This window comes from Amphiura filiformis, chromosome 4, assembly GCF_039555335.1.
Source record: "Amphiura filiformis chromosome 4, Afil_fr2py, whole genome shotgun sequence".
NCBI lineage: Eukaryota > Metazoa > Echinodermata > Ophiuroidea > Amphilepidida > Amphiuridae > Amphiura > Amphiura filiformis.
This window is the reverse complement of record NC_092631.1, coordinates 75,430,794-75,453,202: the sequence shown is the minus strand read 5'-3', so window position 1 is coordinate 75,453,202 and position 22,409 is coordinate 75,430,794. Positions and strand designations below refer to the sequence as shown.

At 36.5% G+C, this 22,409-nt stretch overlaps 1 protein-coding gene across 1 annotated transcript in view; it reads left to right on the top strand.

Moving 5' to 3' along the window:
* The window catches only part of LOC140151412 (NADPH:adrenodoxin oxidoreductase, mitochondrial-like), a 704,260-nt gene that overhangs the window by 424,217 nt on the left and 257,634 nt on the right, over positions 1 to 22,409 (top strand). Inside the window, exon 10 of the mRNA XM_072173745.1 lies at positions 3,171 to 3,347. Within this exon, the coding sequence (XP_072029846.1) occupies positions 3,171 to 3,347 (177 nt within the window). The remainder of the gene's footprint in view (positions 1 to 3,170; positions 3,348 to 22,409) is intronic.

The window sequence follows — 22,409 nt, the reverse complement described above, 5'->3', positions numbered from 1 at the left end:
TTTCTTTCTTTCTTTCTTTCTTTTCTTTTCTTTTCCTGTACTTCCTATAGCAGCTCATTTGAGCTAAACTGGAAGTCCTCTGGAACTTAGAGGAAGTGATTATACAGATATCAGAACCGGGGATGGTCCCCCTTCTCTTTTCGAATAGCTCTGACACTTAACGTGCACAGGATTTGACTCTTCCTGTACACGGGACCACCAGCTTTACATGACTTTCCGAACCACGAGACACCGTTCATACACTACATATATCTGCATGTGCTACGTAGTTTATGGGGGCGAGAAGAAATTCTACAATTATATTCTATGTACTGCTTCGAAGCAGAGCCTGCTTCACACTTTCAGAGAAAATATCTCGGATACACTAAACTCACAGTAACTGAACATAATTGCAGGATTCCCGACCATTATAGGAACATTTTGGGATAGTTTAATTCTGCTGCTCTCTTGACTTTACAATTTAAAACCTTAGTGGAAGAAAGGCCCAACTCCTTCAAAACTGTTTTTGAGATATTAAAAAAAACAGGGGACCTTCAATACATGAACATACAGTATTACATACATTCACTGTTAGTGCCAGTTCCGTAAGCAGATGTGTTCTAAATAGCCTTAGCAATTATAGGTAATTATCCAATAATTGCACAAGTAGAAGCATGTAATATGTAAAGCAGTAGCAGACTTTTTATTAGACATACAATATTGTATGTAACATATCTACGTTATTTAATCTATTGCCATTCTATTTCCAGTAATGTTTAAGTTCTAACGAATGTTTGATGACGTAAAATCGATAATTTATTTCTACCAGATATTATACGTAACATATTATCGATTTTATGTCATCAAACATTCGTTAGAACTTAAACATTACTGGAAATAGAATGGCAATAGATTAAATAACATAGATATGTTACATACAATATTGTACATCTAATACTCGGAGTCTGCATACTGCTTTAGCAAGAAAGTTGATTGTAGTGAAAAGCAGATTTCATGGATGAACAAAATTCCTCTTTAACTCAATATTTGTGGAAGAAGAGCCCAACTGCATGGAGTTGGGCCTTTCTTCCATGAAAACCATGATTAAGTGTATGTGGAAGACTATGTAGAGAGTGGATTTTGGCTCATCTTTCACACCTAAGGAAGAACAGTCTGCTGGCAATAAAATGCTGGGTCTAACTCATTTTTGTAAAAAATTGGAGTTGGGCCCTTCTTCCACTTAGGTATTTAATTTCATGTAATAATTCTTCATTGCAGTCCAATGTGTGTTTGTTCAATCAATTTGTAATCCTATATTATTTTTGAGCATGAGCAACTAAATCCTATCATACGGAAGTCTCCAACTTGATAAACAGAATACTAGAAGATGTTATTTCATGAATACCATATCATGTATACAATAGGCTCAGCCCAGCATTATCTTGTATCATATGACTGTAACGCCACTTCAACATGTTGAATTAAGCAAGTAAGCAAGCACATGTCTGTTGAACTCCATGTAAATAAATACCAAAGTTTTGATATGCAGCATGTTGTTGCCATACTGTTTCTCATTTATGGCAAAATCAAATTGACTTTGTATAATTTTGAGACATTTGCTTTCATATGAGTATCATATTGATTGGCTTTGATTTCCATAAATAAACATTAAAAACAAGTTTGTTTATGTGCCATTTGGTAAAAGGTTATTTAGATACTGACTAAGTTGATAAGTTCAATTTGACGTCAAAAGCTGGTCTTTAATAATCATTTTATCCTCCCATGTTTTTTTCATCCCCAACAATATGTATGCATTTGAAGTGACATTATTTTGCTCTGGTGAAAAAAGTTAGCTTGAAATCTGCTGGACAAAAAATATTATTTATAATTGTCCCATTGTAACCTGGAGAGCTGCTTCTGGGTGCGATAGTTTATTAAGGTTTGACTAGGATCTGCACTAGGAGGGTAGACCTCCCCTACGGGAAGTCTTGCCCAATCCCCACTGGAATGCTGCCTGCACTGATATTTTTAAGATTTTTAGGTCTTTTTTATACTTTTTAGCCCATTTTATACTTTTTAGCCTCCATTGGAAGTTGCCTCACTCCCTTTGTCCCCCTCCTCCTTCTGAAAAAGCCCTATCAATGCCACCGGTGATATGATTTGGGGCCACAGTGGGTAAAGTTTGTTCAGCTTATAATTGGTGGAAATTATTTGGTTTTTGTTACTGTGCATGTCAATAAATCCCAAACTTTCACTCTCATAAATTCACATATGGGGGAGCCAGCCACATATTATGCAACGCTCAAGTGCTGCACCCAACTGCATGCATGCAATTCTATATCAATACACGATGTTGTGAGTCTAAATTTTTCACCTATATAAGCCAAACAAACATAGTGACAAACTGTAAAGTGTTCAGATTCCTTGTATATATTGTAAATCATGAAGACTTTGTTTATCCTGTAATGAAAGTGTCAAACAAGTAACATTTCGAGAATAAAAGTTGGTTTTGAGACCCATCTGTGTATTACCAGGCAGGTCCTCAAGTTGTTCCAAGTGAAAATAATGGTATCCATCTTGTGTTATATCAGGGCATACATACACGGCTGGGTCTTAATGACTTTAAGGACATTCAGTTTTTTTGAGTGGATATTCACTTTTGTTGTCTTTCTTAAACAGATCAACCTTAAAATTATGTTTGGATTTAACTTCCATTTTTGTGACCGTTGTTATCAAGTTTACTCCCATGTATGTCATGAAGACATATCCTGTAATGAAAGTGTCAAAAAAGTAACATTTAGAGAATAAAAGTATTGTTTTGAGACCCATCTGTGTATTACAAGGCAGATCATCATTTTATTCCAAGTGAAAATAACAGTACCATGTTATATCAGGCGATACTTTTATTGTCTTTCTTAAACAGATCAGCATAAAAATTGTGTTTGGATGTAATTTCCACTTTTGTGACCATTTTTATCAAGTTCACTCCAGCTTCAACATAAAAAGTCAAAGTTAACTTAAGATTCACTGAATCAATACTAGGCTTGTTTGTACTCATTTTAATGCATTTATCATGCTGATTCCAAATATGGTCATGAAAATGTACAATTCTAAAGGTTTTGAAACTTGTCATGTGCATAGAGAGATTTAACTATAATAACAAATTATGTACATGTTCCTTTCCCTTACAGGTTTATACTGTAGTGGGTGGGTGAAGCGTGGACCAACAGGTGTGATCCTATCAAGTCTTAATGATGCCATGGAAACTGCCAAATGTATCCTCAAGGATCTATCAGCTGGTGAACTGGAAGCAAGTCATCAGGCAGGATGGGGGAAGGATGAGATTCTTAAACATCTTCATCAGAAAGGTAAGTCAGATGATGTACGTGTGGCTGAACATGCTGTGCAGGTAGGTAAATGGGTATTCTATTTGAAATACACATTCCCTCTGGAAAGTTTAACTAAAAGTCTCATGCAGAGGGAGTATGTGTTTCAAATAGAATAGGCAATTGGGTAATTTCAGTTTGAAATACTCACTCCAGTTGTGGAAGATATAGGTTAAGCCATATACAAGAGGAGTATGGGTTTCAAAATGATTACTGCTAGTCAATTCCATTTGAAATACATACTCCCTCTGTGAAAGACATCTCTTAAATCGTCCATAGGGGTATGGTGTATTTCAAATGGAATAACCCAATATTTCATTTAAAATAGGTCTACACGGATCCTTCCTTGGAGGGTCTCCACATGGATCCTGAAGAATCCCCACGTGGATCCTTCCTTGGAGGATCACCACATGGATTCTTCCTTGGAGGATCTTCACATGGATCCTTCCTTGGAGGATCTCCATGAATCCTGCTTTGAAATGATCTCCATGGTACTTCCATGAGAGGTCTTCATGAACCCTGCTTTGATTTTGTCATCATAAATCATTCCTTGAAAGATCTTGACGACTTTCCTTGTATTTCCACGAAGCCTTCCTTAAAAGATCTCCATGGATCCTACTTGAAAGTTCCCCACGGATCCTCCTTAAAAGATGGCTCTTTCATCCCAAGGTCTCCACAATTCCTTAAAAGATCTCTGTTGATCAATCTTTCTGCATGTCTCATTTCTTGGAAGATATGCATGATGGATAACAATCTTTACCTTGAACATTCTTCTTGAATTCACCCTTAGAAGATCTTTATGATTTTTCTTTTGAAAATCTTGACCTTGCATCCATTCATAAATCTTTAATTTTCTTATGAGTACAACCAAAAAACAACAGAAAACATGACAAAAATAACAACTTAAAACTAATTTAAAGTGAAGGAAATGGTATTGCTATTGACCACTCCCTAAATGTTTTAGGGAGTTGTCAATTCTTGCCTCAGACATGTATGCATGTCTTTGAGCACAGTGCTTAACCTTGGTTTCCTCCTCTCCATCAATGTGTATAAATGAATGTATTACTGGATTATGCTGGGAATTAAGGTAACAGACTCATTGTGTGTGGATAAGTAGTGACCCGCCCACAGGAAAATTACATAACAGAGGAGTCTGATCCAATTGCATTGTAAGAGAGATAGGTGCTATGGGATGTACCAAACAGTACGATCACCCAATTTACCCTCTAACTTGCTTGACTACATCACATATGGGCTTCAATGACCAACAGGCCTCAAAATTCACATCGGCCACATAGGCCATAGCCTCCATTCAGTGGCATAGCGTGGGTCATCACATTGGGGGACATAAGTAATTTTTTGGCACTTTTCCTATGGGACTTTTTTTAAATTTCAGATCGATTGGGGGGGGGCACATACCCCCGTGCCCCTATGACGCTACGCCACTGCCTCCATTGCCCTCAATTACAAAGCATTCTTCAGTACATAGCGGCCCTCTGCCCTTTGCTCACTGATCTTGAAATGAGCACCCTTGAAAATTTGAATTTTGAGGCCTGATGACCTACACGATTCCTTTAAATACGATATAAGCATTCCCTATACACATGCAAGCTGGCAAAAATGTGACGGCAGACAAGCTTATAATACAATACAAGTAATCTCTTATGTCATGATTCCTAACTCTTGTCTGAGTGCGATCAAATAACACATTCAGACCAGACATGTAATATCCCTTGATGTATTGTAGTAAAGGTTATCGACGGACTTCACCATTGCACATCTTATTGGCTCTTCATGTTATAAATGGTTTTAGGTCATGGTACTTCATGAAGAAAATCATGTTACAGTAAACTGTTTTACAAGCTCTTATGGTCATTGTTCGGAATGAATCAGCTACTCGGATAGGCTTTGTGCCTATAAGCATACAAGTGAACAAACTATTTGTCCCATTAAGGGCTCTGGAATGAGCATTTTGGCAGTATTTTTTGTGGGATATGAGAGCACGTCAGGGGCATAACCAGCTTTTTTGGTCAGGGGGGCAAAATAAAATTTCGGGGGCACAGGCAAAAAAAATGACAGTTGCATCATACAATATAGAGCCTGTATTTCTTTGAGCTTCAAAAAAGGCTTTATCGGGACAATGTGCGCTCGTAGCTCACACCAATTTGGTATTTTACACTATTTTCACCCATTATCAGGATGGAAATGGCTTTATCCTTATAATGTGCACGCATAGCGTGCAAACAAATTTGTATTTTACACTGTTTTGGCAATGATCGGGCGCTGAATTTTGGATTATCAAAAATATCAATTATTAATCATTTAATGTGTATTATATTGTAAATTTCAAAAAATCAAAATTATTTGATATCAGAAGGACATTCTTCGTATCCAGAATGCAATTCAATATGTCTGATGTGCTCTCATATCCCACAAAAAATACTGTCCTAATGCTCATCTCTACCCCTTAATGTCACTGCACAGGAATTCATGTAAAACTCTTTCATCCTCACCCTGTATTTTTTCTTCATCACCCAAGACAGTGTGTGAGATCAAATAATATTGAATGCATAATATAAGTAATTGTTACTAAAGCTAGAGGAAAAGCCTTCATATTAAAAGTAAGAATAATTTGTCCATGAACTGTTCTCCTGTGCTCTATGTTTGAGCAGGGATTTTCCCCCTTGGATCACCGATCATTTTGTTAACCTGTTATATGCTGTACATTTCACAACCAATAAGCGTGTTTATACTGAGCACCTTGCATTACCATGCTATTATTCCCCTACATAATTTGTAATCCTTTTGCCATTAACTGGGTCATTTCTGCCCACATATTTAGTGGGGAGAACGGTCTAGAAAAACTTTTTGATGACCTTCAAGCTGCTTTAAGGTCAGATTTTGATCGCCGTATCATGGTATTATAACTTGTCGCAGTTTACGCAAGGATCTTAAAAAGACCTAGATTATTTTCATGATCTTTGGTTTAAGTGACTTTAGGTGTCACCCACTAAATCGTCACCCACTAAATCGTCACCCATATTGTTTCTACTGGGCACGTCACAGCGTTTTACCCGGGCATGTTACCCACAATCAAATAACTTCATTGCAAAGCACGATAAGCACCAAATATATGACAATTGAGATAACACTGCCAAACGATTGTTGAGAGATGGTGCAATTTTCACCAACTTGCAATATATCCAACAGTAAACTGGTGCGCAAGTTACTTCTTTTTTGCAAAATGCAATAAATGTCATGTCCATTTAACACAGTTTGGTCTTTTTCTCAAATGGATTTATCGATTTATCGCGTTTTGTGATGAAATTCTTCAATTGTTCTCCTCAAAAGGTGGTTGATGGTGAGGTTGACTTGCAGCACTCCATATCACTGTCCCTTACCCTTTACCGCAACCTGTTTCAACTGGGGCTGTTACCACATATTCCTGGCATCACCCTGCATTATGTCTCATTTCCTGTCAACCGTTTGCTCAGTAATAACACGCTGATAGCTTCACTGAACACAAAATTAGTTCACATCTAGATATATTCATTGGAAAATCACGTTCTGCTTTTGTTAATTTGATAAAAAGTTACTCAAAATTTGCAGCAATTATGGTTCCACTAACCCAATTCAGAGGTTCTTTCTTAAAGGTTAAAAGCTACTTTAAGAAATTGAAGAACCACTTAACCAATATTAAGAATATGTGCTCTAATTATGTGCATTTCCAAGCAGATTTACAGATACTGTGATTTATGATTTTGGTGACAAATTTTCTGAGTAGCTGGTGATGCAGCATCTATACAGAGAGTGTTAAAACACTGACTATATGTGTCCATCCATATCAAAACGATGCACTTGTCGGCTGCTACATGTGTCTTATTTCACATAATAACTAGGAATAAATACCAGACTCATATCAAGTGCAGGTCACTTCAAATCATCCCCAAGTCAAATTGTATAAGAAATGTTATCTGTATTCATAAACCATGTGACTTGGGATGATTTAAAGTGACCTCCACTTCGGAGATGAGTCTGGTATTTATTCCTAGCTATTATGTGAAATGAGACACATGTAGCAGCCGACAAGTGCATCGTTTTGATATGGATGTACACATATACTGAATAATACCAGGGAGATTTGATCCATAGTATGGAAATAATCTAGCAGTCGGATTGAATTCTGAGAGATGATATTTTGACAGAATGCAATCTTGAAATAAAATATCATCAAGTTGATTTTATTTCATTCTTGTTTTCAATATCTTGATATTATTATATAATATTCTTAGTCAGTGACTATGGTAAGCGCTGAATTTCATTGGTTCATGCATGTTGTATCACAATGTAAACTGCAATGTCTGTGTCGTCACAGAACACGCTTGTCAAGGTGCACACTTGCCGTGCATATGGCGTGTGTTATAATTAGCATAGTGCGTAATACGCCACAAAGTACGCACAGCTGAATTTGTCCACAAGTTTCGTTCATTTTAGAATAAAGTGAGTTTTCATGATGGTACCTTACACATTCAGGTTTAAAATTCGCTTTTTTTTAAAATTCACACTAGGAGATTAAGGTCATGTCTTCCATAGGGATTTCAACTAGAATAGCCCAATATTTAATCTGCCTGTTGTCTATCACATGGTAGAGGAGAGTAACAAAAATTTTAAAAAATTTATAATTCTCTACTCATCACATCTGTTTTATTGCATCCTGGTTGATTTGGTTGCATGGGATGTTAAGAGGTGGTCCAGGCCCAGAAGTAAAACACAAAGTTTTGTTCTTTATCTTTATTAACTACAGTACATCCATCAAAGTTGAGTATTGCTGCACCTTAAATAAGAAATGAAATTGAAGCGTATTTAATATAGGTTTATAAATAATTTTGCACATTTTATGCCGTATTTGTCAAAAAGTGGCTTCTGTTCATTAAATTAGAATTTCATGATTGACAAAATTTCTAACATTTACATTATAACTGTCTAGTTCTAGTGCCTGATAATCACCAGAGCACAACCGCAATAGTGTATTAATCTAATATTATATTCTCTAGTTCTATAATACAATAGACTATACTTGAATGATTAATAGTATTTTATAACTTCATTATGATTTTTAATAGTTTTAAGTACATGTATATGTGCCGTAGGATATATGGAATGACAGGAAGTGCTGTATTTCAAAAGCTAAGATCTTATCAAAAATGTTTTTAAGTGTTTATATTTGAGCCCATTTGAATTAAGTGCACTACTATAGTTTCTCTTTGACCTTGAGCATGAATTTCCTCAGCCATTTTGTATGTGTATAAATTTGTATTTTTTTAAAAATCACAATATAATATAATAAGTAGAAATTATTGTTTTATAAAATATGTATTGAAGTAAACAGGAAATTACTAAGGGCATCCGGTGGAGTAGAGGTGATGTTTTGAAATATTCCTAAAGTTAAAAGGCAGTAATTCTGTTCATTGAATTAGAATTTCATGATTGACAAAATGTCTAACATTTACATTCTTATTCACAGAGCACAACTGTAATACAATAGTGTATTAATCAAATATTCTAGTTCTATATACAATAAACTACTTGAATGGTTAATAGATTTTATAACGTCCTTATGTTTTTTAATAGTTCTAAGTATAATATCCTTAAAACTATTATGTGCCATAGGATATATGGAATGAAAGGAAGTGCCGTATTTCAAAAGTTCTAATCAAAAATGTTTATATTTGAACCCAGTTGAATTAAGTGCACTATTTAGTTTCTCTTTGACCTTGAATTTTGTTTTTCAAATTATAAATGTAATAAGTAGAAATTATTGTTTTATACAATTCATATTGAAGCTTCCAGTGGAGTAGAGTTGATGCTTTTAGTAAAGGCATCGAAATTGGTCCATTCAAATTTAAGTTTTTGTTGTTGTCAAAGTAGCTGTGCCATTTTTATGGCCATAACAACAAAATCAAAATAATCAAAGAAAAGGACATGTATGAGGAAGACATAGAAGTTTGTAATTTTCACCCCCTTTCAAAGTTCAGCACCTAGCCTAGATTGGGCTATTTTAATTTATAATCATGTCTATAGGCTGCATATCTGTAAAAAGATATAAGGCAGTTTATGATCCTCTTTTTGGAGACTGCGAGGAGGACTAACATCACTACCGGAAGTGATAACTTTCCGCCAGTCATCAGCTGTTGGATCACAACATCAACAAGCCTCGATAAAGTCAGTGGTTCACTGACGAAACTGTCAGCAAGAAAATAGTAAGTTTCTTCACTGGTTTTGACAAATTAAAAACCTGTTTATTTTGTTATTACCAAACCTGATGAACCTGTTTCAAGATATAAGGCAGCTATCTACTCATGAGAGCAGCTATTTACAGTGATCTGGTTTTGTGCCAATCAACCCAGTAATTTGATCACACCCCTAGGACTACCCAGTTGTAATCTTAATCAAGAGCTTCAGATTTAGGAGTCAAGTTGCTGCAACCCCTTACTAAAGCAGGGCAAAATCCTCCCAAGTACTCCAACTTGAGCTTTGTCCAAGATCTATTTAATATCTAAAGACGTTATTGAAGGGAAAATCATGGCTTTTCAGCCACTTCCTCTGCTAGCCTACAGCCTTTACCAGACTATTGCATCCATTTCTTATTTATTGCTTCGATGGTTTCAATATTCCTGCAATTTTGGAAAGGGGATTTCATTGTGATATGGCCAATATTTCTTTATGCATACATTCTCATGTTGATCCTTTTGTCGTCTGTCTTTCTTTCATAGTATTTTCTTGTGTCTGTTGCTGTCTGTCCATGTCTCTGCTTTGACTTTGCTGCTGTTTACCTGTGTGTGTGGGGTAAGGATACTCTCAGGCCCGTACGCAGGATTTTTTTTGAGGGGGTGCTGATTTTGAAAAAGTGGACCTTTTTTCCAAGGGGGGCGATTTTAAGAAAAGTGGATTTTTTTCCTCTCAAATTTGGACCTTTTTTGACCAAAAAAGCGTAAAAAGCCTAATTTTTTACCTCACTACGCTCGCAAAATTGTCATATTTTGTATACTTTTGCACATTTGGGGGGGGGGGTGCACCCCCTGTGTACAGGCTTGGATACCCTGTACAACACATGTTGATTTCAGTTAGCATCAATGACCACAGGGATGTGCCGCAAACATGGGTCACATTTTCTGCCATTTGCGCATCAATAACCCTAGGCCAATTTTGAGATATGGATGGTTCATTTTAAGTTCAAAATTTTCAGAAAAATAGCCCAAATTTGTCTGACTGAAACTAAAATTGTAGAAATTTGCCAACAAATGTTTGGAAAAGTTGCACAAATTTGCACATTTGCATTAAGTTTGGCAGAAATTTTTACTTTTGGTATAGCAATTGTTCTAATTTTCTTGAACACTCCTTGGACCTAGCACACACACACACCCCACACACAACAACTTCCTATCCAACTGTGATCTGTCCTGAAACCCCCCCCCCAAAGGTGGACCACTTTAAAATGCATTTTTACATTATTTGCGACGGGCCATGGTTGCAGGTGTGTCCATGGTCTCACTGAGTGTATCCTAATGTAGGTCCATGTTTGCAGGTACATATGCACACCCCCCACACACCCCGGCAGCTTTTCAAATACATTCCCATTGGTGAAATATCTTCTGATGCAATTTTGTGGATTTAACAAATAGCAAACATGCGATGAAACAACCATTCCGATCTTGACCTTTAATATTCCCAATCTGTCCAGGATTTAACTTAATTGGTGATGACTTGATTAAATTATACCATTGTTTTATATGTGCATATTGTGCAATGTCAATGTAAAAAGTCATTGGTCTTGCCAAGGTTGAGTGTTTTAATGATGACAGTATCGTATTAAATTATTATTCAGATGGAGAGATTGAAATTGCTCACACTGATATGAAAGGTGTTAAAAAGCTTGCAAGCAGGCATGTGATACTCTGTACAAACAGTCTATATTGCGAATTTCAAAAACTCAGAATTATTTGATATAAGAAGGACATTCCTCATATTCAGAATGCAATTTGGTGTGTTTGATGTGCTCTCAGGTCCCACTGTACAAACGTTGCTCTCCAATTCATTAAATCGGTAATAAAAAATTAAAATAATTGTTTTTAAAAAGTATTCTTCTTCCTATATACGTGACACATTCTTCTATTCTGCGCATGATCAGAGTCCAACTCATTACGTTATTCATAGTCAACTTTTTGTCTGCGCATGACAGACTCTTAAAACATTATCTAGCTCTTACACAAGTTACCGAGCTCACACTGTCTTCAGTTTAGTACTCTCAGTTGCAAGGTAATAAAATGTATTACAAGTTTTGAAACACATGCAGAGATTTTTAATCTGTGAAGTATTGCATTGATCAACTTTTTGTGGGGGTGGGCAGCATTATTTGTAGATGTCCTTATTATTTTCTGACCCTTCACATCAGCATGCAGCAATTGTCTTTCTAAATGCAAATATTTCTTAACCAAGTTAAAGAACTCCGGTTTTGCTTTAAAATGACATTTCACCATTGATGCTGAATGTAGAATATTGATTTTATGTGATGTGACCAAGTTTACTAATTCTTTATTTGTTCATGCATATTTACTTTATTATCTTCAAATATGGGTTTCTGGAAATTAAGGCTAATGTTCTGGCCTTTTTGGTCTTCCAGCTTTTTTTCCTCCATAGCATGTTTTTTATATTTTTTATTGAACTGATTTTGATGTTACAAATGTTCAACTGACTTCTTCAGTAACTATTAGGAGTTCTGCATATAGACTGCCCCTGCCCAATGATATATTATGTTCTTATCTACAAAAGAGATGGTAGCTCTGAAAAGAGCTATTGTAGTAGGGGCTTCATACCTACTAAAGATTCAGTGGCTCTGAAAAGAGCTGTTGTAGTAGGTGCCCCATACCTACTAAAGATTCAGTGGCTCTGAAAAGAGCTGTTGTAGTAGGTGCCCCATACCTACTAAAGATTCAGTGGCTCTGAAAAGAGCTATTGTAGTAGGTGCCCCATACCTACTAAAGATTCAGTGGCTCTGAAAAGAGCTGTTGTAGTAGGTGCCCCATACCTACTAAAGATTCAGTGGCTCTGAAAAGAGCTGTTCAAGCAGATAACTCCTTGTCTAATAAAAGGTTGGTGGGTTAGTGGCTCTGAAAAGTGCCTCTTTTTATTTCAACTGAAGATTAGTAGGTGCTCCTTTTATTCCTACTGAAAATATAAATATAGATATACAGTCCAACCTCCCTTGTCAGCATTTGGTCTGCCAGCTTTTTTTCCTCCATAACATGTTTTTTTTAATTGAACTGATTTTGATGTAACAAATGTTCAACTGACTTCTTCAGTACCTACTAGGAGTTCTGCACATAGATTGCCCCTACCCAATTATATATTATGTTGCCCTTATCTACAAAAGAGATGGTAGCTCTGAAAAGAGCTATTGTAGTAGGGGCCTTATACCTACTAAAGATTCAGTGGCTCTGAAAAGAGCTGTTGTAGTAGGTGCCCCATACCTACTAAAGATTCAGTGGCTCTGAAAAGAGCTGTTGTAGTAGGTGCCCCATACCTACTACTAAGATTCAGTGGCTCTGAAAAGAGCTATTGGAGTAGGTGCCCTGTACCTATTAAAGATTCAGTGGCTCTGAAAAGAGCTGTTGTAGTAGGTGCCCCATACCTACTAAAGATTCAGTGGCTCTGAAAAGAGCTGTTGTAGTAGGTGCCCCATACCTACTAATGATTCAGTGGCTCTGAAAAGAGCTATTGCAGTAGGGGCCTCATACCTACTAAAGATTCAGTGGCTCTGAAAAGATCTATTGTAGTAGGCGCCCCATGCCTACTAAAGATGTAGTGGCTCTGAAAAGAGCTGTTCAAGCAGATAGCTCCTTGTCTAATAAAAGGTTAGTGGGTTAGTGGCTCTGAAAAGAGTTGTTTATAAATAGTAAATGCCTCTTTTATTTCTACTGAAGATTAGTAGGTGCTCCTTTTATTCCTACTGAAGATATAAATATAGATATACAGTCCAACCTCCCTTATCAGCACCTCTTTTATGTGGATCTCTCCATTATCCAGATGTGTGATCTTCACAGGAAACATGTTTTCCATTGCTGTGATGCTTTATTTTCATTATCTGAAGCACAAATACCATTTTTCAGTTTAATTACCACATTATGAAGTAATCCTAATGTTTTGTCATTTTCAACACATAGTTATCTGGATTTTTTGCCTGGGCCAATCATGGCCAGATAAAACAGGTTGGACTGTACAATTTACTTTGATGGCTTTTGCTGTTCTTGGTAATGATATTTATGGAAATAAATGAGTATGAATGAATATGACTTGCTAGGGATCTATGACATTATGATGCATGTAACGTGCCAAAATGATGTTTCTTCAAAACTAAAACGTAAACATTTGTATAATGTCCCACAAAATTTGAAGAGCCAATAAACGTCATTGTCAAGGCCACTTTTTAAGGCCATGCACCAACATCTGTCCTATAATGCTGGCAAAACAGCACATATTTTATTATTATGTTCTTTACATTTGCCAAGTTACATTTGCCTGTATCTCAAGTTGAGCAAACTAGATATATCGGTTTTTACATTAGAACTCTTCATGTGTGAACTCAAAATTAATCAATGTTCCTTTAAAGCTACAGCATTTCATTTCCCCTTGCTTCCAGCGTAACATGTCCATGTTGCATCTCTCCTCACCCCATGATGTTAATGTGGAGTGCAGAGAAGAAACCAAATCTTTTTATCATCGTCTTTGATGATTAATTTTAACAGACACTGAAGAAGTCATTGGCCATTGTGTCAACATGGTTTGGATGTACTGTGGGAGTCATTTTGTTACATTCTCATTTCCTATTGCTATGAATGTATAATGATGCAGACAGGAATGATGATAGACCGGTAATATGCTCTTTTTTGTATCCCAGTAATTAAATATAGACAGCGAATGGCAGTTAAAAAATATAAAGAGTTTGCTGGTTAATTTTTATGAAAATCATCCAGGGGTATGCTTGCAACTTTCGGGGCTGCAAGTGCACCCAGGGAGCTGATTGGCTAAAGCATACCCAAAATAGGCTGATTTGCCGCATAAAACCCTTAGGGGAATTGAGCTACTTCCGGACATACACTTGTTATCATCTTATATTAACAAACATAGATGGAAGGTGGCCATTATAATAGAGAACTTTCTTGCCTTATATGCAGATTAGCTAACAGGAGAAAATATTCATCAATTTTATAGGATGAAACAGGCTCAGGTATACTGCAGTTACATCAAAGATACCATCTAGCAAGTGGTACATGTCTGTGTAAGAGGAGATTATTTGTATTTGCAAAGTTGTCCAATTCTTTAGTATTTACTATTTGCCTATTTGGTATCCTGGTGTGGTATATCCTGAAAATCTTTGTGAATTTAACCCTGACTATGAGAACATCACTACTGCACACATCAAACTGTGTAGCAACAATTGGTTGCAATGTTTAGAGTTCAATCACACAGTCTATTTTCTGCTTTATTTCTGAAAATGTGCACTTTACTTTCTGACAGATTCAGAAATTACCAGCAGTTTTAATGTTAGTGTAATGCCTTTGTGAAACTACAGCAGTGGACACGGTTCACCAGTATTTCTGAAAGGCTGCTAAAATAAGAACAATTTGAATGCTATTTTCTTGCACATGTTGAGGAAGCCTGATTACCTTTTTTAAATAGCCGAGTGGAGGGTTTTCAATGAAATATTTTTTGTGTAAAAACTGAAGCATCATAATGTATAAAAAATATTTGAATATTAACTGTACATCATATATGACGATTCGTGATACCCAATGGTGCTAAAGTTTATGTGGTTTAGAGAAAGCAGAGAATTTTATTTCAATTTTATATACGCCAAAATATTTTCTGAATTTAGTGGAAATTAACACTGAATTGATGGTGAAAATGCAATTTTTATATGTTGAAAAAAGTTTCAAGATGGATACCAACAAGTTGGCCAAGCGGTCTAAGGCGCTAGGCTCATTCAGAAGTCACGATAGCGGTGCGGTGTGAGTTCGAGCCCCACCTCTGCCGAACTAAATTTCCTTTAAAAAAAAAAAAATTCATATTGGGTTAGGGAAATGTGGCTGGGAGAATTTATATATGACGAAGAGTGGTGTGCTGTGAAACTAATCCATGTGCCATGATTAATAAGTATCATTTTGGAAGGAGTAGATCAATCCACATTTCAACATCATCCTGAAACATACTGGAAGTCAATGGCCGTGATGTCAATGAAGTTGAGTGTACTACAGAAGTCATATGAGTTCTTCTGGTTTTAAATAATCATCCAATGACACATGCTTGGATTTGCTGATAATAGGTACTAATCTATAATGTAATGAGTGCTATTAATGTTTTAGGCCAAGAACTGTGTGGGAGAACCGTTACCTAGCCTTTGAGATCATCAAATTAGTAATGCATAATTGTAAGAGGTAAGAGAGAGATCTTGAGGCATACAGACAGACACCATCACATATTCTTTGGTTCACCTCAAGTTTGGTAGTGAAATCAGTGCTTATTTGTGGTTGCACTGCAAGCGTCCTGACAAACTGCCCTTGAACGCGTGTGTACACTCTGCATGATTAACATTACATGTGTGATTCCATACTGCATTCAGTGAAATATGCACTTATATCGTTACAAACTTGAGGCAAACCAATGTATATAACCAACCAAAAGTGAAACTAGGACAAAAAGAAGACACAAAGAGATGAGCATGAAGAAAATGTAGCAATTAGAGAGGAATGGGAAAGGTAGAGGCTAAGAGAGTGTGGAGGGAGGTGTAATGGGCGGGCCTTATAATATCGCCGATTAATATCTATATAACTTATTTCCAGAATAGTTTTGTGACATCTTGCCAGTTAAGCATTACAAATTATTCAAGTCCGATACATTGTCTATTTTATTAACATGCACAATAGAGACCAAACAGGTCAGCTATGACACTTTTAATGTGGGTCTACTTTTGGGCGTAGTGATAAAAACCTAACAATTCCTGCCGATTACGAGCTGATCAAACTGTAGAGATCAGAGAAGAGGAATATATGGTAAGGCAAGCAATCAGGAAACCAGTGGTGCAATTATTATTCACATGCTTACAACTTGATTCTGTGTAATACATTTCTTTTAACCATTCAATATTGCCTTGCATCGCATTGCATCCCATCACCATCACTTTTTAAAGCACCCTTTACCTGGGGATGTGTTTTGTAACTAAGTTAACTGTGTTTTCCAGGAAGCAAACATGCTTTGACTTGGCTTTAAGAATCATGTTGACAGATAGAGTAGCACATTTGTAATTCTAAAGTTTAACAGTGTTTCATGCAATGTCACTAGTTCCAGCTGACATCTGGATGTGGTGATCCCTACCATGACAAAATTGTAACATAAAAAATGAACTATATGGATTTATTTTAATCTTCCATGCAGGGCACCTGCCCACCTGTCATTTTGGATGGGCAGTTTGCTCATGGGACAGGCTAAATTAATGCCTTTGACATATGCTGAATTCTAAAAATAATGCTTGAATAAGTTTTGTGAACTCAAAACAAGATCAGACTAATACATCAAGGCTATAGAACTAAGCTATTTGCATTTGAACTGACTGAACCCCAGAAGGTACGGAGATCTGGTTTATGTTTTCTGGGTTAAGATTTGGACAGGCAGTTTGGGTAAAAATGACAGGCACTTGTTAAATCATAGCCAAGACCCTGGCTGGGAGTGTGAATTTCATATGGGTTTACCAAAATGAGTGGACGCCATTTGAAATCTACACCCCTATTCAGTAGTTTTTGGAACAGGGGCACAAACTTGTGAATGTCCCGTGAATGTACCAACAGAAAACATGATCACCAACAAGTACTCTTGTGTCAAGCATGTCATGTCTGTGATCTCCCGCTAACCCACTCCTCTGCCCCCACACATGTACCGCTCAGTGCTGTACCAACTGAATACTGATAATTTTGGACTGAAACAGTTGAAAGGGAAGAAGCACATTGCAGATTTGGGCAAATTTTGTTAATTGTATAGTATGGTTATTGACGTGGACCACCACTAGCTACGCCACCATAACATGCTCTATCTGTGTTGATACTACACTTTATTCGTATTGTTTTAGAGGGCCATACTATGGGCTGTATACATTGTAATGTACAAAACGTAGCCTGGGTTCGGAAAAGTAACCTCATGATTGTGCACTGTCTATACGCCACTACCCTTAATTGTTTGGGAGACAAGGTGATGACTTTCATATGGTGTGTATGGATTTCAACTGGACTAGCCCAATTTTGAAAGTTTTCCTAAATTGAAAATGTGTTTGTAACAAAGTCAAGTCTTTGTTTTTTTTTGAAACAAACATTTGACGCTACAGAAACGGTGCTCTGAGAATTGTGTTGACAGATAGCGTGATAGCACAGATCCTGGATTTGTGGTGATAATAACAGATTTGTCATTCTGAAGTTAACATTGCTTTCTGGTGCATACAATGTCGCTTATGTCAGCTGACACCTAGACATGGTGATCCCTATGAAGACAAAATTGTGTCAATTATGTGTATTTCTCAAAATAACAAGGATCTTGAATTCAATCAATCTAATGTCATGACACACATTCAAGGCAACAAAGCAAAAACTTGATCGAAAGCTAGTAGTAATAGGGCTTTCCAGGACGTCTACTTCCGGGTCACGAGGTCAAAGGTCAACCGGAAGTGTCAAAGGTCAACCGAAGTGTCAAAGGTCAACCGAAGTGGGCAAAGGTCAACCGAAGTACCGCCATTTTGAAAAGGTCAACCGAAGTGCCGCCATTTTGAAAGGTCAACCGAAATACCGCCATTTTGAAAAATTTAAACAAAAAAATTAAAAAATTGTGAAAAAATTTTGAAAAAATTTGAAAAAATAATTTAAAAAAAAAAAAAATTAAAAAAAAAATTTGAAAAAAAAAATTTTGAAAAAAATTTCAAAAAAATTTTCGAAAAAAATTTCAAAAAAAAATTTTTGGAAAAAAATTTGAAAAAAAAAATTCAAAAAAAAAAAAAAAAAATTTTGAAAAAGTAAAATTTCAAAAAATTAACCTTTTTTTTTTTTAAAAGTGAACTTTCACCCGAAGTGAACTTTGGCCCAAAATGATCCTCACAGGGATGGGGGTATTTTTGTTCTAGAAACACAGAATTTTTAAAATAATTTTTTTTCCTAATTTGAAACGTCAGATCGGTCGTTCTCACGGCACGTGTCGGGCCAAATTTCGGTATACAGAGTAAGGGTCGAATTACAAACTACCCGCAGGGGTCGAGAGGTCGAAAGGTCGATGCGCTTAAAAAATTTATTTTGTCTAGGGAAATATCGTATTTTTCGTTTTATACCCCGTATCGAAGCAAAACTTAGAGGTGCGACAATGCAAAAGAGAAGTGACCTTTATCCCGGAAGTGACGGTCGACCCTGAGTGCCCCTACACGATCTTTGACCCCTTACGCGACCTCTCCTCAAATGCGCCAATTGCATCAAACGCGTCAATTTCGGTGAAATGAGCAAATGAGCATGGAAATGAGCAGTAAAATGAGCAAATGAGCGGGGAAATGAGCAAATGAGCGAGGAAATGAGCAAATGAACAATGAAATGAACGAATGAGCAGTGAAATGAGTCAATGAGCAGTGAAATGAGTAAATGAGCGTGTGAAATGAGCAAATGAGCGGTGAATTGAGCAAGTGAGCTGTGAAATTAGTCAATGATGAGTGAAATGAGTCGATGAGCATGTCAATGAGCATGTAAATGAGTAAATGATCAGGGAAATGAGCCAACGAGCTGTGAAATAAGCGGAGTAATGCTATATATAGAACCGGATAAAACCGGTTAGAACCGGTTCTCCTCTCCCCTCCCATCACCACCAAATATACAACAGAATGCACAAATGCTGCAAAATGCGTCGATTGCGTAACAAAATGCGTCAAAGCGTAACGAATCGTGTAAAAAATGCGTCAATGCGTCGTGAAATGCGTCAAAGCGTATTGAATCGCGTAAAAAATGCTTCAATGCGTCGTGAAATGCGTCAAAGCGTAACAAATTGCGTCCAAAATGCATCAATGCGTCGTAATTTGCGTCAAAGCGCAACTAATTGCGTCGATTTCTATATTTTTCAGGTGGATGGGATGACAGGAGTCATGTTTTTCCAGTTTTAGCCATTTAACTTAAAAAACTGCAGTGTACCTCTTAATGCTCTGCGTGCTAGCCATAAGCTTCAACATAAAAAGTCAAAGTTTTGAGATATTTTGTCGAAATATCAGGATCTATCTTAAGAACCACTGAACCAATACTATGCTTGTTTGTACTCATTTTAATGCATTTTTCATGCTGATTCCAAATATGGTCATGCAAGTTTACAATTCTGAATTTTCTAGAAACTTGTCATCTGCAGTCGACACCTGCGTGGAAAGAGTTAATAATAATAATATATTGATCTTAAAGGAAATGAGTCAACAAAGCCTATGTTTCCAGATCTTGTGGTCTTGAGTTAACTTTAATAAATATATCAAAACAAAAAGTTTGGGACTTTTTCTTCCTCATCATGCGCATGGGGTGGAAATGGCACCCTTACATCAATCCTTGGGATCTCTTATATAGGACCCATACCATTCCTCTTGTAAAAGATTGATTATTTTGAAGTTAACATTGGTGCATACTCAAACCAGCAGACACCTGGACATGCTGATCCGGACCACAGCAAAATTGTGTCAATTATATGTATTTCTCAAAGTAACAAGGATCTTAAATTCAATCAATCAATGAATGACAATGACAAGACAATAAAGCAAAATAAGTCTCTATTTGATGGAAAGCTAGTTTCAAGCTTTCTCTATCATTAAGGGCTGGCAATGGCCATATTATTCCAGTTTTAGACATTAATTTTAACTAAAAAACTGCAGTGTACTTCTTAATACTAATACATTGATCTTATAGAAAATGAGTAAACGAAGCCTATAATCACATTTATATTTTCAGATGTTGTGGTCTTCAGTTAAGTGTTTTCCCCCTCCAGAGAAAAATCATGCACGTAGGGCATAATGAGACCTGTTATAAGTGTTATATCAAGCCTTGGGATCTCTTATATAGAACCCATACCACTCCTCTTGTAAAATATTTATCATTCTGAAGTTAACACTGTTTTCTGGTGCATACAATGTCACTCATACCAGCTGACACCTGGACATGGTGATCCCTACCATGACAAAATTTGTCAATTATGTGTATTTCTCAAAGTAACAAGGATCTCTAATTCAATCAATCAAACACCATGACATACATTCAATTCAATGAAGCAACATAAGTCTCTACTTGATTGAAAGCCAGTTTCAGACTTTCTATATCATTAGTTTGTCCAATTTGATAGCAATATTACGCATAACTCCCATCACAATTGGATATACAGTTCCTTACATGTGTTGATTTTCATTATGTTAAAAACAATAAACAACAAAAGACTGAAACTTTGTTTAGTTATGTTAGAAAATCTGCTTTCCCGACTTATGCATCTTTTTGCACGATCACTTCACATACACTGTATGTATCATACGATTCACTTGATTGAAAAGAGACATACAAAATAGTAGGAAATCTAGTCTGCTCATGCATATGTTTGCATCTCTTTAATGTCCAACATACTGTAAATAAACTAAACCTGATTCTAGGCATCTCCTGTCTTGTTTGTTACATTACGATTTCACTTCAAATCACTTGCTACATCTGTCGGAAAAAAGTTACATATATTATTTTCAATTGAAACAAATATTCACAGTTTACAAGAAATGAGAAATGAACAATGTTTTTAAACATACCTTTTGTCATATTTTTCTATTTGAGCATAACATTTTGTACTTGGAAGTAAGATACATGCTAATACTTTGGCACTTCCTAAAAATTGTTGGTTTTGGTTTAAATATGTTATGCAATCATCTGACATCAAATCCCATCAAATCCTTATGATTGGAAAGTTGTTGATCAAATTTTACCTGTAGAGGGTATGCAGAGTGTATTTTGAATATATTCACAAAAAGTAGCACATCTCATATACATGCAGAGCACAAATCACAAATGCAAATATACAATGCAGTTTATATTAGAGTGGAACAGAAATACCAGCATTACATGCCTCAGCACTCCTTGAATTGCTCCAAGTTCATATGTCTTAGTATCATGGTTCTTGACAATTCAGATTTGTCATCAGATTTTAATCAAGTTTGCAAATTTTTGGTTACAACAAATGGCTGAATCAGTATTCAACTATATACTACATCTCAGGGGGTATCGTGGCGAATATCATGATGTAACTGTATATCCTATACCATCACAATCTGTCACTTGTTCTTCTGTGGTTTCCTTATACCAAGTGACTGATATCCATTTGTCAACACACATCTTGGCATGGATCACTAGTGTATCCGAATTTGACAAATGGGTCAAATGGGATGTTGCAAACTGCAGCATGATTGTTCTGCAATTGCTTTCATAGGGTTTGCTACCACCTACAACTAGCCCCATTCTCAAACCGTGACGCCTCTCGAACAGTGAGCATAGCAAGCAGCGAGCGTACAGTTGGAAAATCTTCAAATCATCAGAGTACAGCCCAGAAGGCAGGAAACTAATTAAGTTTCCTGCCTTACACAGGATTGAATAGGGATTATCATAGTTCAACTGTTAATTATTGATTAAATAAACCTCTTTTAATAAGTACTTTACGGTTTGAAGTCCATTTCATCCCACACTCAAATACCATGAAATTAAGAATTCCAAAATTTGGTAGGTGCTTCATATAGAAGTCCCAAATACCGAGTTACAGATTTTAATGTCCCGAACAAAAGGTACCTCTCGATGAATAGCGTTTCGGTAAATCAAATCGGCACAAAGGAACAATGCATTGCCACCAGGCCCGTACGCAGGAGGGGTGCAGGGGGTGCGACCGCACCTCCCTAAATTTGCAAAACTATACAAAAAGTCCCAA